This window comes from Prenolepis imparis, unplaced genomic scaffold (assembly GCF_030444845.1).
Source record: "Prenolepis imparis isolate NDT839.2.m4 unplaced genomic scaffold, iyPreImpa1.0 SCAF_6, whole genome shotgun sequence".
Lineage (NCBI taxonomy): Eukaryota > Metazoa > Arthropoda > Insecta > Hymenoptera > Formicidae > Prenolepis > Prenolepis imparis.
This window is the reverse complement of record NW_028141164.1, coordinates 7,829,090-7,843,093: the sequence shown is the minus strand read 5'-3', so window position 1 is coordinate 7,843,093 and position 14,004 is coordinate 7,829,090. Positions and strand designations below refer to the sequence as shown.

Below are 14,004 nucleotides of genomic sequence, written 5' to 3'. Positions count from 1 at the left end.
GAAACATCGCAAAAGCTTCGCGGTCACGCTAAAAAAACGTTTGAATGAAAATAAATGTAATATATCTTCTCTTTTCCTTTTCTAAGTAGCTATCTTTTGTAATCCCGAAACGAGGAATCCTAAACCACCAGTTTCTTATCCACTTTTTATCGCGCAAGAAAACAGACTATTCATCCGGACCACAGAGAATTTTCATTGACCGCGTCTCCATTCCGTCGAACGAAATAAACGTCTCGCGGTAATTCGCAACGCTGCCAAATAAGATCGTTGACGGAGACAGAGTACAGGGCGAGCGCGACGAACGAGAGTTACTTATCAGAAAGAAAGAGAGTGAGATAGAGAGAGAGCATATTTCAGGAGCAAAACTTAATTTGCCCCGAAGTGTGCCACGGGACTTGAATCGATTCGAGGGCCCTCGAACCTCGGAGAGCCTCTAAGCGACGGCGCGTGCCTCAATCGGATGCCATTGAGGTTTCTCTCCTCTCCTCTCGTCATGCGATAATTGAGAGGCATCGATTGTGTAGCGGCTCTTTCGATCTCGTCCTGTTTCCCCGAGTTTCGCGAACAGTTTCGAATTTGTTCCGCCAGCGACCACCTACAAAGTAGTTCCTTCGAAATACACTCCCGGGTTATATAGTAACTGAGACTTTGCTTGGAAACTATAAATGAACATAAGTTGCGCGAAGAAAATACCGACTAGAATTTCCATGCATCCGAAATATATATATGAAGGATTCTTTAAAAAAAAAATAGATTCAAGAATTATACACAGATCAAGACACTTTGTAAAGTTGAAAGAAAAAAGTATACGATAAAGAGAATATTTTAACCGAAGAATATATTCGTCTTCATTGTTTCTCCCGACACTTTCTCGAAGTATTTTCCATTTCCATGTCAATCCGATGTGAAAAGCAAGTAGATGAACATCGTAAGTTCTTAGTCTCTCCATCTACCCCTCTCTCGCTCTCTCTTTCTCTCTCTGATTCCATCTACCGCGTCACCTCGCCTGACAAAAAGAACCCTACGCACACGTTTAGGATACGTTAAGAGGCCCTTCACGGTGTTTGCCGGCAAACACCCTTCGTTCTGGCGTTGCCTCGATGGCGCCCCTGCTACCTCATGAGACGAGGCATTCGTGTCCCTACCGCTCTCGCGCACACAAACGGAGTCTGATTACATATTAATTATTTACCGAGCGATTTCTGATGTACGTACCGACCGTCTCCTCCAGAACGGGTCATTAAATTAAATGAAACGCCGAATTCCGCAGCGCAGCGTGTCCCCGTGAATATTCACGCGCGAGATACTCTAATTCTAACAGCAAACCGAAACGAAATTTAGCGTACACGAGAGATGTACCGAGAAAATAATCTGTCTTTAAATCTACATACATGTTTCTTTACGTTACTGTCAAAAATGTAGGTATATCATTCTTCAATTATGAGAATTTTCTAAAACATAAAGATCGCATAAAATTATATTAATTTTAATTGTTAAATTCATTAATTTCATAACTGTGTCGAATTAATTTTTTTTCTAACAATGAGAAGAAAAATAATCTTATTTATTAAAAAACAAAGCTTCGTAGCTTCATATATTAATATCTTCTGTTAGTTTTCTCAATGCACTTCATTAAGTATTTTCATCCGCGCGCTTTTTAATCAACTGTGAAATACTTGAAGAAATGACTATCCAATATGTGCATCAGTGCATCGTGTAAGATTCACGGAAGCGAACAAAAACAAGATCCGCAATCAATGTAAAGCCGTGCAAAACGAGCCCTCCTAATTTTAAAAGCACTCTAGGTAGCCGATTGCGGACTTTCGAATCATTAACCTTCGAATCATTAACCTGTCGATTTTGCGATCGCTCGGACAAGACAGCCGGATGTTTAAAATTCGCGGAGAAATATATGTTTTATTCTTGTTTCTCTCGCTCTAATGCAGGCAACATTTTCTCGTTGTATAGATAATTTTTCGGAGAATGGGACCGAGGGTAATTTCCGCTAAAGATGGACATATACACACGGGCTGAGAGAAAGACAACGGGATTAGTGCTGACCACGTATCCTCGTGAAATATTAGGGTCGAAATTTAATTTTCGGAGATTTTTCCCACGAAGAATGCCGAGGAAATCTCGTACAAAAGCCTGGGCAAACACTCAACATGTCTACGCTCCTGTAGGAAAATGTTTGTCGTCGTCTCTAGTCAACGAGCGCGAGTTCTTCGAGAGGAAAGGAGACGCGCGGTGCCTATTTCGCTAATGCAATAGGACTATTGTCATGAGATTGTAATGGCAAATTTAAAAATCGCGAATAAAATTTAAATCTACATTGAAATATATAATGCTTCGTATATAAGTATAGATTTGCATTTATGTTTTTAAAATATCTTCGGTTTAATTATAAATCTACAGAGAGAGAATTTTCTCTTAGAATTTACCCTGAAAATTATTGTAACCGTGGGACAATATGGTATGGAAAGAATTTTAAAAATATGTTTGATTAATTTTATCATACTTTTAATAAATTTTACTATACTTTTAGTAAAATTAATTAAACATATTTTATATTTTATTGTGATAGATATGATTATTTTTTATTGTGATAAATTCTCATAAAATTCTTTTCATACTATATTGTCCCACGATTACCACGATTTTCAGGGTAAATTCTAAGAGAAAATTCTCTCTATGTACTTAATTAAAGTTTTACATTTCTTTTTCCATATTTTTCTCAGACTGCTACAAAATCAAAATGAAATGTTTATGTTTATCTGGAATATTTACATCGAGAAACCAAGATCGCGATCGGTGTTACTATAATGTACAAATTAATGAATTGCAAAATTAATAGATAGCTATCATACCTCATCGTTAAGCTATAATTTGAATAATATTAAATTCAACATGTGTACGAGAGTCAATGATGTAACTCGAATACTTGCTAGTAGCTACACCTCGGTATTAAAAACATATCAAATGATAACGTATCGCAAATTATACTGATCGATTTACACCAGATGATTAAGTTTAAGTCAAGGTAATGTCAATCAATATAGCCACGTGTATAATTTTAATGCAAATATATACAAATGTTTCGTTACGACTAAAAAATATAAGGCTTCATCATAAAGAAGATGAAAAAATTCACGTATAACAGTCGAGCAAATATCGATTTACAAGACAAGTTCTCATTTTCTACAAAATGTATGGGTCGTGAAACGTTTTCCGTCCCAAACAAACGAGAAATTCGCCTAAAAAAAAAGAAGAGAAAAAAAAACGTTCGCCTATCCGCCCGATCGCGTTCGGAGCCGCCGAGAGACAACTATCGATGGGTATCGGTTTTCAGTCAGTGTGCATCGCGCCGACTTAAAAATCTTCACAAACATATATCGAGCCCCGCGGGGGCTGGCCCCCGCGACGGCGGAACAAGTGAGGTCGCCACGTCAGTGGATACTCTTTGTTCGCGGGCAAACATTTGCCCGGTTTCTCAGAGCTCCCGAGACAGAAAGGGCGACAGAAAGATCCGGAAAAAATCCGGCCTGTCAACCTCGGAGGCTCGGCCAAAGAAAATGCAAACCGCATTCGCTCCTTTCGTCGGTACAACGCGTCTGTCGTCGCGGCAAAGAGGCGCGTCTCTCGATGTTGGCCCGGATAAAAATGTTGCAAATCATGGGCTACCTGTCCTATCCCGCTGATGCGCCGCCTCGCTCTCGTCGCGCTGCCACTTGAAACATCTCCGGCGTAATGCGCGAACCAAGATCCCTTTTCTTTGTCTCGAGCTTGCGTTATCCGTCTAATGTAACCTTGAGATGCGAAAGGGTGGCGCGATAAGATGCACGAATGCGGATGCGTCTTTATTTCTACGCGCCTTGCTTTCATAATGATAACGTTTGATTTATAGCGTAGAATATAATTTTTTACGACAATTAATCTTTTCTTGACCATTGCACGAAAGCGCAACAATTATATTCCACGAATCAGATACTATTTTCTTTACAAAATTTTTTTTTGTTTAAAACGCAAGATAAAAAATTTGTAAATAGGGAGCAAATATTCGAAATCATTTCATATATTATGTATAATCATTCTCGAGATTAAATTATTATTTTATTACGATTCCTCAAGTAATTTGTATGTATACGTATATATGAATGGAACACATTTTTCTCCGGAGACAAGGAGAAGCAAGGAAAGCAGGGCGACGACGAACGAAAGGGAGAGAAAGAGAGCAAAGGGTTGCGATAGCGAGAAAAGAATTGAGCATCGAGTTCCGAGTCGAGCAAGAGGACCCGTATCGTTTTAACGTCTCTATTAGCGGCTATTAAAAATGAGCTAGCGTCGAAAAAAAGAAGTTGAGAAACGAGGGTGAAACAACGCGAAAAGAGCGGGAAGGAGGAGAAAGAGAGAGAAAGAGACACGAGGGGTTCGCGTAGTAACCTCCCTTGGAATCGCGGGATCTCTGTTCACATGCCATCTCTTCCTCGTACCGGTATCCAGTTACCTTTTGTGGAGGACTTCGCATGGCTCAGATTCTCGAACGATATGTACTCCATTGTGTGCAACGGGTATTTAGCATTGGCACGGGGTTGGTCCGAACGAGGGGCCAAAAGGGGGGGACGAAGGGGAGGACGAAGGCGGGGAGGTGGTCTACTACCGCGCACGAAATTCACGGTGTCCCCTGACACGGGGGGTAGATTTTGTTAAAATGATATCCCTCGTCAGTCTCTCGCGACTCCTAAGATAGATCCGCTCACGATATCGGCCTGAAATCGATCGCTTTTTTTACGTTGTAAAAAAAATAGAAATCGTACAAACTCGTTCGTGAGATGGAAGGATTGGGCCGGCATTTACTATTCAGCAGTATCACGATTTCAGCTCGAAAGGTCGAGTGGGGCAAACAATACCCTGGCACTGATGCCAGCTATTCCGCTACGCGTTTGAGAAACAAATCAAAGTTCAATAATTAACACACCACGCGCGATCGATAAACATAATATTAAATAATAAGAAACGGTACATTCATATAATATCGTGTGTCGTACCACTTTGCATGCTAATTCTTCAACGTCAATCTTCCAAGAACACTCATCAGTACATCACATGCGGGCAACGGGGACGTAATTTGTCGCGAGAATCACGAGGACGGCGACGCAATTTCTCAACGTAATTCCGAGTAATTCGAATAAAGCCGGGACACTTGTCTTCCCTCGGGACAAAAGCCGCGCACCTTTCACCGCGTGTTCCTCAATCGGGGATCAATGGAGAGCTACCACAACCATCTTGCGCGTAATTACAGTAGCTTCCGTCACGGTTTGAGCCCTGGTCATCGTCCCCGTGCATAATACTTTATAATATACGGCGGGATTCCAAAAGTGACTCGTCATGCGGCATAAATACTTTAACCGCGGCAGTGCACCGTCCTTCTCCTCCTCCTTCTCTGTCCCGGTGCACCTGATACTTTCCCCCGGCAGCGCTGATGAATTTCTTTTTTAATCACCGCCGCGTCTCGCGCCGAAAGTACAACGTCACCTGTTGGCCTTTGCTATCGCGCCGGCTCTTTTCGGCACTGCGATTCGCCACGCGAATCCGCGCGCGCGAGAGCGACGCGTAAATGCATAACGAAGTGCGTACGAAATCGTTTTTAGTGCAGCCGGAAGAGCGAATGTACGCGACGAAGAATCGAGTTTGCTTCGCGTCTTTATCTACCAATTCGTACAAACGTTTTGTTCCTTAAAAAAAAAATTCTGTCCGAATTTAGCCTATTTGTAAATATTTTATGATTTAATAAATATAAAATGATAAATCATGCACATTTTCTGTCAAAGCTGTGTTAGCTCCTATATTATCTCGTAAACGATATTATCAATGTTAACAATAAGATAGTTTCCAAAAAGTTTGTTGAAATACTAATTATAACAATTCACAACGCTTCATTAATCTTTTTCGGAATATCGATGGGCGGAAAATTTAATTCCGAGAATAGAAAAGCAGCGCACATAATTCGATTGTAAATTATTCTATAACCGCCTTCCCATCAAAGATTCGCTTTTATATATTCTGTATATTGGCGAAGTAAAAATATTTAATAAAATAATATATTATTTAAAATAATTATATATATATATATATATATATATATATATATATATACGAACATACACATATATATAAATTCATAAGTAATAACTTGTCAAATAAGAATTATATGCTGATTTAATGACCTGAGGACACACACAGGTGGCCAGACTAAGAAATGATTAAGTGCAATATCTAACTGCAATTATATGCTGAAGAGTGGGACTCAAATATCAGTTAAATGTCAAGGATGATGTTTCGAGTTACAATAAAAAAATTTTTCAAATTTCAAAATTGCAGAAGTATTATCCTTCATATTAGCATCTAAAGATATTTTTAAAAAATTTAATATTTTAATTAATTTCATTTTCTTCGTAACTCAAAATGTCATTTTAAGTAGCTTATTGTTAATTGAAATAAATTTGATATAAAATTGATATAAAAAAAATAAAATAAAAACGCAGTACTAATATGGACAACGTTGCTGTTGCTTCAAGTATCGTTCAATCAAAAACCTTTCAATTTGTCACTCATCAGAATGCAATTAGCGTAGATCGCGGTGTATATAATTCGCACCGTAGGGCTTTAATGTTTCTTTTATGCATGCCGAAAATTGACACCCGAATCTCTGCGCTTTAATGCCACGACATTAAGACGATCTCAATGGAGACGATCGCTGTGGAATACCATGTGGAATGGGATCCCGTAAGATCCTGGCACATAATAAGTCGTACCGCCTCGTGCGGGTATCTTGTGAAAGAACGAAGATAAAGACCAACGGTCCGGGAGCATAATTAAAACGCGTCGAATGTCTCGCATACGGAGATAAAAACATGTGCGACGAAGAAAAAAAACGAAAGCGTGGGTGAAAGAGCAAGAAAAAGAAAGCGAAAGGAACAAGATAAAAAATAAATAATTTCTCACTCACCGATACGTGCAATGGCGAAGTTGTAGTACACAGCACATTGATCTGAAAATATTTTTTTAATTTTAATTATTTATTAAGTATTTATTAATAAATAATTTTGTATAAATAATCTATATAATTATATCTATTAGTAAAAATTTTTATATATAAAAATCTCAATTATTATAAATATTTTATTATAAATATTTTAAGAGAGGATTTTAAAATAAAGTTTCTAAAATATTTTATATGCATAAAAATAGTATATATAAATGTAAAGTAAATTCCGCGGAGATAAAGCAAGTAATTTTATCAGTAGCGAATTAATCAATTAAACATGTTATAAATTGTATTTATATGCATACCTCACAGTTGCCCCGTTGTCGCCCGATGCCTCCCCGGGCCTCCTCCTCCTCTCTTGGTCCACTCACGAGACTCGCGAAAAACACGAATAATTACGATCGCCCGACACTTTACACGACACTCCCGACTCGCGACATTTTACACGGCACTCCCGACACGACGCGTGAGTCGCACGCGTATTTCGCGTATTGCACTTGCAATAAGAAAAAACGATGCGAAAACTATAATCGCACGAAGCATCCGTTCGACAATCTCGCGGTCAAATTCGCGCGCAGCTTATCAGCAATGCTACCTGTAACAAATAAAATACATACATATATTAGAGCAATCTTATTATTTCGCATTATAACATACATGATATAAATATGTAAGCTAGAATTAACGATAGATACATCCACCGGTCGCAACACATTAGCGCGCGCGAAATCAGGTTAGGTTAGGTTGGGTTATGTTGATTGTTGGCGCAGATTTTGCATCGAATTTTTCGCGAAATATGCGTTTCGAACAATTACGACTATATGTGAATATTGAAATTATAATATACGATTGATAAATATTACAATACAAAGGTTAGAAACGATTATGCTTACTAATTAATCAGAGCGGGACGCAGCTCGAATTGCTTGGTACTCGCGGCGTTTCGGTAATGGCTGAAGCTAGTCACAAACATCGGCAACTTCACTCTAATAGCGCGCGCGATACTACACATGACTTAATATTAATAATATTAATAATTTTAATTATTAATAAAATTAATAAATTATTAATAAAAAATATTAATATTAATAATAATAATAATAATAATAATAATAATAATAAATAATATTAATAATTAATTAAAACTCGAAGGAGATTCGAAAAGATATATAGTTTTAGATAAAATTCAAAAAAATATATAGCTTTAGAATAAATATAATTCTTGAAAATCGACTGGCGCCTCATTTCAATACCTAATAGATATGAGTAGCCGATTTTTAGCTTAATTAATATTTGTTTTGTTTTTAAAAGACAAAACTCTTTTTAGACTTCATGTAGAACTATAAATTGTTTTAATCTTGATAATTACTGATAAAGAAAATGCCGTAGAACAAAGTGGGACGCTGCGTGAAATTAGCGTCTCAGTTTGTCTCAAGGCATTTTCGTTGCTTTATAATGGCCAGAACTATTTGTTTAAATTATCAAGAACTCTGAGAACTATTGAAAATAAAGCCAGAACTCTTAATTATTTATGAGTTTCCACGAAATCAGACGCCAGCTTCACACACACGGAAAAAAAACACTTATACAAACATATACATAATATAGAGATATTAAATAATAAATAAATGAGAGATAAATAAATTAAAAATTAATTAAATATAAATAATAAAAAAGATATATAAATAATGAAACGGAATTGGATTTCCCTATGAAAGAGTTCTTCAATTACGCGTTAACAACCTCTCGTCTTTTTTGTATCATGATTATGCTCGTGCAAAATCAAAATCGAACGGCGCGTATTCACAGTCGATTATTTCATTATTCACGAGTATAATTCAGCCACGACGATCAAATCCCGATTGCGTTGGCAAGAGCATGACGCTATTTCATCTGATTAACACACATCGCGTACCTTTTTAGCTCTTCAGCATACGTATGCCTACGTTCTGTACTACGATCGGAAATTATTTCAACGCCACCGTCGGAAGGATTCACTGGTTTCCACGCACCGACGTGCGTATTAATCTATCCGGGTGTGCTATCGGGCACGATGAAAAGGAAGCTTACATGAATATTCACGTAGAATCATAAAATGCAAGATACATTCTCGCGATGTTAATTAAGTAACCTTGCGCGAAAACGTATTTCGAGCGCGATAAGACTCGTGAAAAATGTCATTTACTTTCAAATTTATTTTATAATTACACAAGAAAAACATACACACGTTTTAGTCAAACGTAGTACGTCGAAAAAATCGACTTATACGGTGGGAATATTGTTACAACGTGTTATTACCTGCCTCTAGGTAAAAAGATTAAAACCTATCGATGTATATATATCGCGGACGAGATCGATCTGCATCTCGAGCGTGTTCTCAGGGAGGAAGTCGAGTGGTTCGCCTCGAACTTACCATTCGTCGCAATCGGTTTTTTCCCCGATCAGAGAGAACGAACAATTCGACGTTTCCGCCTCTCGAGGAGGCGTTACCGTGGTAACAGTACGGGCTCGACTCGAGACTCGATTAGCAAAGAAAATACGGAGAGGATCTCGGAAGCCCCGCTACTAGAATCGATCTGCGGCCGAGAGGCTTTTAAGACCGCGACGTCTCATTGTCTTTAGCAGAATGGCGAATGATTCTCGCGCACGCTTTCCTCATCCTTATGAACCCCGAACGATTCTTCTTTCTTCCTCCCCCCGTCTCTCGCGAATCAATAGACAATAAACACGATCGCGTTTGTCCCCAAAGTAACGGATGTGCTTGATGACATTTACCGAGTCGATCGCCGTTTTCCGCAAGTTTATCGCACACGAGTACTCAACATCCGCCTTCTTATCACGAGATTTGATCGAACCGATAGCGAATTCGATAAGATCGAGCCCCAAAATCGTGATCGCGAGTTTCTTTCGTCCTACAACGAGTTAATTTCAATCCGAACAATCTGAATTCTTGAATTGCTCCTGAGAAGATGTCTTTAAAAGATGCCTTCTTAATATCGAGTAGCGTAACACCGCCAAGATATTACCGGCGTAATATGTACGTCGACGAGCACACGATTATTGTTACGCACGGTCATCCGTCATTTCTGCGCGTACACGCGGCGCGCGTGTGAAGTTTACCGTGTTTTTCCGTATCTGTCCGTGATCTGCCGAGTAATGAGGTGGATCCCTCCTTTATGCGAGAACCGTCGTCGGGAGAGAATCGTCGTTACTCTCCCGTGAATCCTCGGCCTCCTCAGCTGGGAAGGATGAACGCGCTCATTAATTACGGCCGCGCTCTCCGCGGCGATGACTGGAGAAACAAAGTGTTTTCAGCACCGCGTGCACACATCCACGTGTACATTACGTATGTACAGCCACCCCTACAGTGTGCTACATCTAAGCGGGAACGAATTAAAATTCCCATCGCGACCACACGAGAACCCAAGCAGTCTAAAGTTCAAATACCTAACAAATTTTTTTTTCATCTTTTTTGTTAGCCAAGAACATTCTTCGTAACAAAACGATAGAATTTTTACGCAAAAGATTTTTTACGGTTTTGACGATATTTTCTATTTATTATATATATTTTTTATTATTCTTATCTTGTTCTGTAATTTCTTGTTTCTTACTTTTAATATTTTTTTTTTATTATCTTTTTGTCTGATTTAAATCTTACTGCCTAATTTTCTATGTACGATGTCTCAGAGATTTTCTAAGCTATTAACAAATAAATTATCCTTACTACTATTACTACTACTTTTCTTTCAAAGCTGGTTTTCACGTTGCTATATTTTCCTCTACCTTTTTTTCATTCGCCAAGAGATATCAGATAATTTTATTCACGACAAGCGTCTCACGATTTTTAAATCTTTTTTCAATCTACCGATAATGCCAATTGATAACCGTAAATTACGGATTATTTGCAGCAGAATGCAGCAACAATCAGGTCAAGGAAACGGAAACGCGCGACGCACTCTGAGTCCGGGGCCCGGTGACAGCAGCAGCGAGGACTCCGACATTTCTCTCGGAGGAACTTCACCGCCGTCGCCGAGTTCCTCGCCGCCACCGAGTCACCAACCGTCCCCGGTCCCCCTCGGATCTCTCGGACCTCTGCCACCACCCTCCTTGAATTTCCGTTTTGATCCTACGCAACCACATTTTCGATTCAACCATACGACGGCTTTCAAATTCCCGCCTACGAACTTCCGATTCGGACCGCATAGTCCGCAGCCTAATCATCCGAATATGCCGGGGGGAGGAATTTTTAGGTTCGCGGAGTCCAGCCCTTTTCAAGCGGTAGGACCCAGGGGTGATCCCACATCAAGGTAAGTTTTAATACTTGTCTTTTTTGTTACGAGATTTTTCCTTTTCGAAATATTCTCTTGTTAAATATTTTCTTCGCTATTTTATCATATAATAAAATTTGTAAATTATTTATATATATAAATATATATCGAGACAATGTGTGTGTGTTTATATATACATACATACGCATATTATTACAATAAGATGTCGCATATAATAGATCGCGATTCTGCTAAACTGTATTTTCTCCAGAGAAAATGCAGTTCTTTCTCTGTTCTATTACAGATTGCCAGATTCACTAGGGCTACCACCGCCAAGACTCCATCCGCACGAAGGACTGTTACATCCGCACCCGCACTCTCAGCACCAGCTGTCCGAGGGGATATCCAGGATATCCGAAACGTCGCGACTATCCGACGGCGGATTATCTCGCCTATCGGACAGTTTATCGGAGGCCCACAGTCCACCACTGATACCGGCGAATCTATCGGCCACCGGTCCATTGAGAGTGGCTGTACCCAGTCCGCACACCCCCTCGTCTCGGGGCAGTCCGCCCCCCCGTCAGCCGACGCCTCAAGGTCAGTCCCAAGGTCAGGGGCTGATAAGGGTCGCCACGCCGCCGCTACCGAATCCACGACCGCAAATCCACAGACCATTCTCGCCCGCGTGATACGACAAGGACGACAAATTGGAAGACGCCATTGGCACGGACGATCGTCTTACGCCAAGAAAGAACTATCGGTGCGGTAACGTCGCAAGCGAGCACTTCGAGATATTGTGAAGGCGGGAAAGCTAATCGATTCAATGATAATCTGACTTTGGAAAAGCTCTCGCGAAGCGCGAGATATGGAAAAGATTCGATTGTGTCTAGAAAAATTATTAAGTGTAAACGCGATACGATACGACTTTCTGGAGAACAGTTTGTAGTTTTGTAAAGAGCGAACGTGACGCTGTGAGTAAAATCCATAAATATATTTGAAGTTATCGCACAGAGATTATTCAAAGATAGCTGTAAGACGAACCGTTATGCAGGATGGCTTTCATCCGCGATAACATCAATTAGCATCATCATTGGAAAGCAGATTTTCAAGGAGCTTAGAAACGATCGACATGTATGCGAAGATATATAAATCAACAATATCAATACGTAGATACATTGCCGAAAGAAAAGCTACTACGCTATAAATCTCTTAGGAAGAATCTATTTGATGATGTGTGGCAATACAATTCATTCGAAGAAATAATTTCCGGTAACGCTCTTATGAAACGCGAGGACAGAATAGACGCTTCGAGAAGTGAGTGCGAATCCACTAAATAAGTGCAATCTCTCGGATTAAAAAAAAAGTCAATCGGTCAGGGTGTGTATATAACTTCCGTTAAATGTTCCCGACACGTCCGTTCGTCGAAGCCCAAGAACCAGATGCAGTGAGTCTCATAGTTTTTAGCGCCGCTTTCTAGTTGGTATTCTCTCTATGAATGAATCGAAATCGATTCATTAAGGATGTTCACAAAAGAAGCAAAATTTTTGGAAACGTATTTTATTGTTTTAAAATTTATTATATAATATAATATATATAATAATATATATGATTTATATATATCCTATATATGTATATATAATATATATATTATATAAATATTGTATATAATATATATATATATTTATATAGGTTTTTATATTATATACAAAACATATATATAATATATTATATTATATAAAATTATTATTATATAATAATATATTAATTATATTATTATATATGTATATAATATATAAAAAATATATCTTATTATATAATAATATATAATAATATACTCTCCATAGCCACGCAGACATTTTATGAGAATACAACTATCTGCTTTAGAAAACAAAATTATTGCTGACGATAGTGAGCCAAAATGAAAAAAAAAAATTTTTTTAACAATGAGAAATCTAAGATATTGTTTTACACAGTTTTAACAGATGAAAAAATTTCTTTCAAAATTACAAAGTCTTTAACATTTCGAGAGCATTATAGTTTTTGTTTATACATATACATATGTGTATGTATACACATATATATAATGAAGGGATGATCTCTTTCTTCTCATAAATCAATTTCTCTCATCATTCCGAGAGTATTTACTTCTTGTGTGAAAATCCTATATTTTGTCGATATCGAAATGCCGTAGTGGCAAGCCGATTTGTAAAGCATCAAAACGAGATCATAAGAAAACTCTAAGTTGAAATCGCTACGGTAGTGGTCTCAGATTTTTAGGCTGACATAGGACGCACGGCAGATATGAGATATAGATCTAGCTACAGACGTTATGATATCAATATTGAGAAATCGGAAAATATCGTAGCCCCGGTGAAATATTTAACTAACTACACTGGAAAGCAGCTCTTTCTTTGTTCAGTATCCTTTTTTGTTGTCCTTTTTAAAGTAAGCAAAAACGCACAATAGTTTTACCCGCTGCTTTGGATTACTGAGATTACCTACAAAATCCCATAATAAATTTAGCTCTCTTAATTATACCCTCTTTTTAATAACTTTCTTCTTTCTCATGCTATATAAGCCTACGTCATTTAATATCAGACATCTTAGTAAAAAAAATTCTAGCTTTTTTAAATAAATTAAGATATAATTATAATGTATTCTTTCTTCTTCATAAAAATTACAGCTTTCTTT

At 38.3% G+C, this 14,004-nt stretch overlaps 1 protein-coding gene across 4 annotated transcripts in view; it reads left to right on the top strand.

The window, feature by feature from the left end:
* The window catches only part of Optix (optix), a 48,415-nt gene extending 35,555 nt beyond the window's left edge, over nt 1–12,860 (top strand). The window contains exons 2-3 of one of the 4 annotated variants that reach the window (XM_083040203.1): nt 10,957–11,352; nt 11,618–12,860. In XM_083040203.1, the coding sequence (XP_082896329.1) occupies nt 10,957–11,352; nt 11,618–12,002 (781 nt within the window). In that variant the 3' untranslated portion in view covers nt 12,003–12,860. Of the gene's footprint in view, nt 1–10,953; nt 11,353–11,584 lie in introns of all 4 variants that reach the window. The other 3 variants (XM_083040201.1, XM_083040202.1, XM_083040200.1) reach the window with 3 other exon arrangements.
* Nucleotides 12,861–14,004: the final 1,144 nt, after the last annotated feature.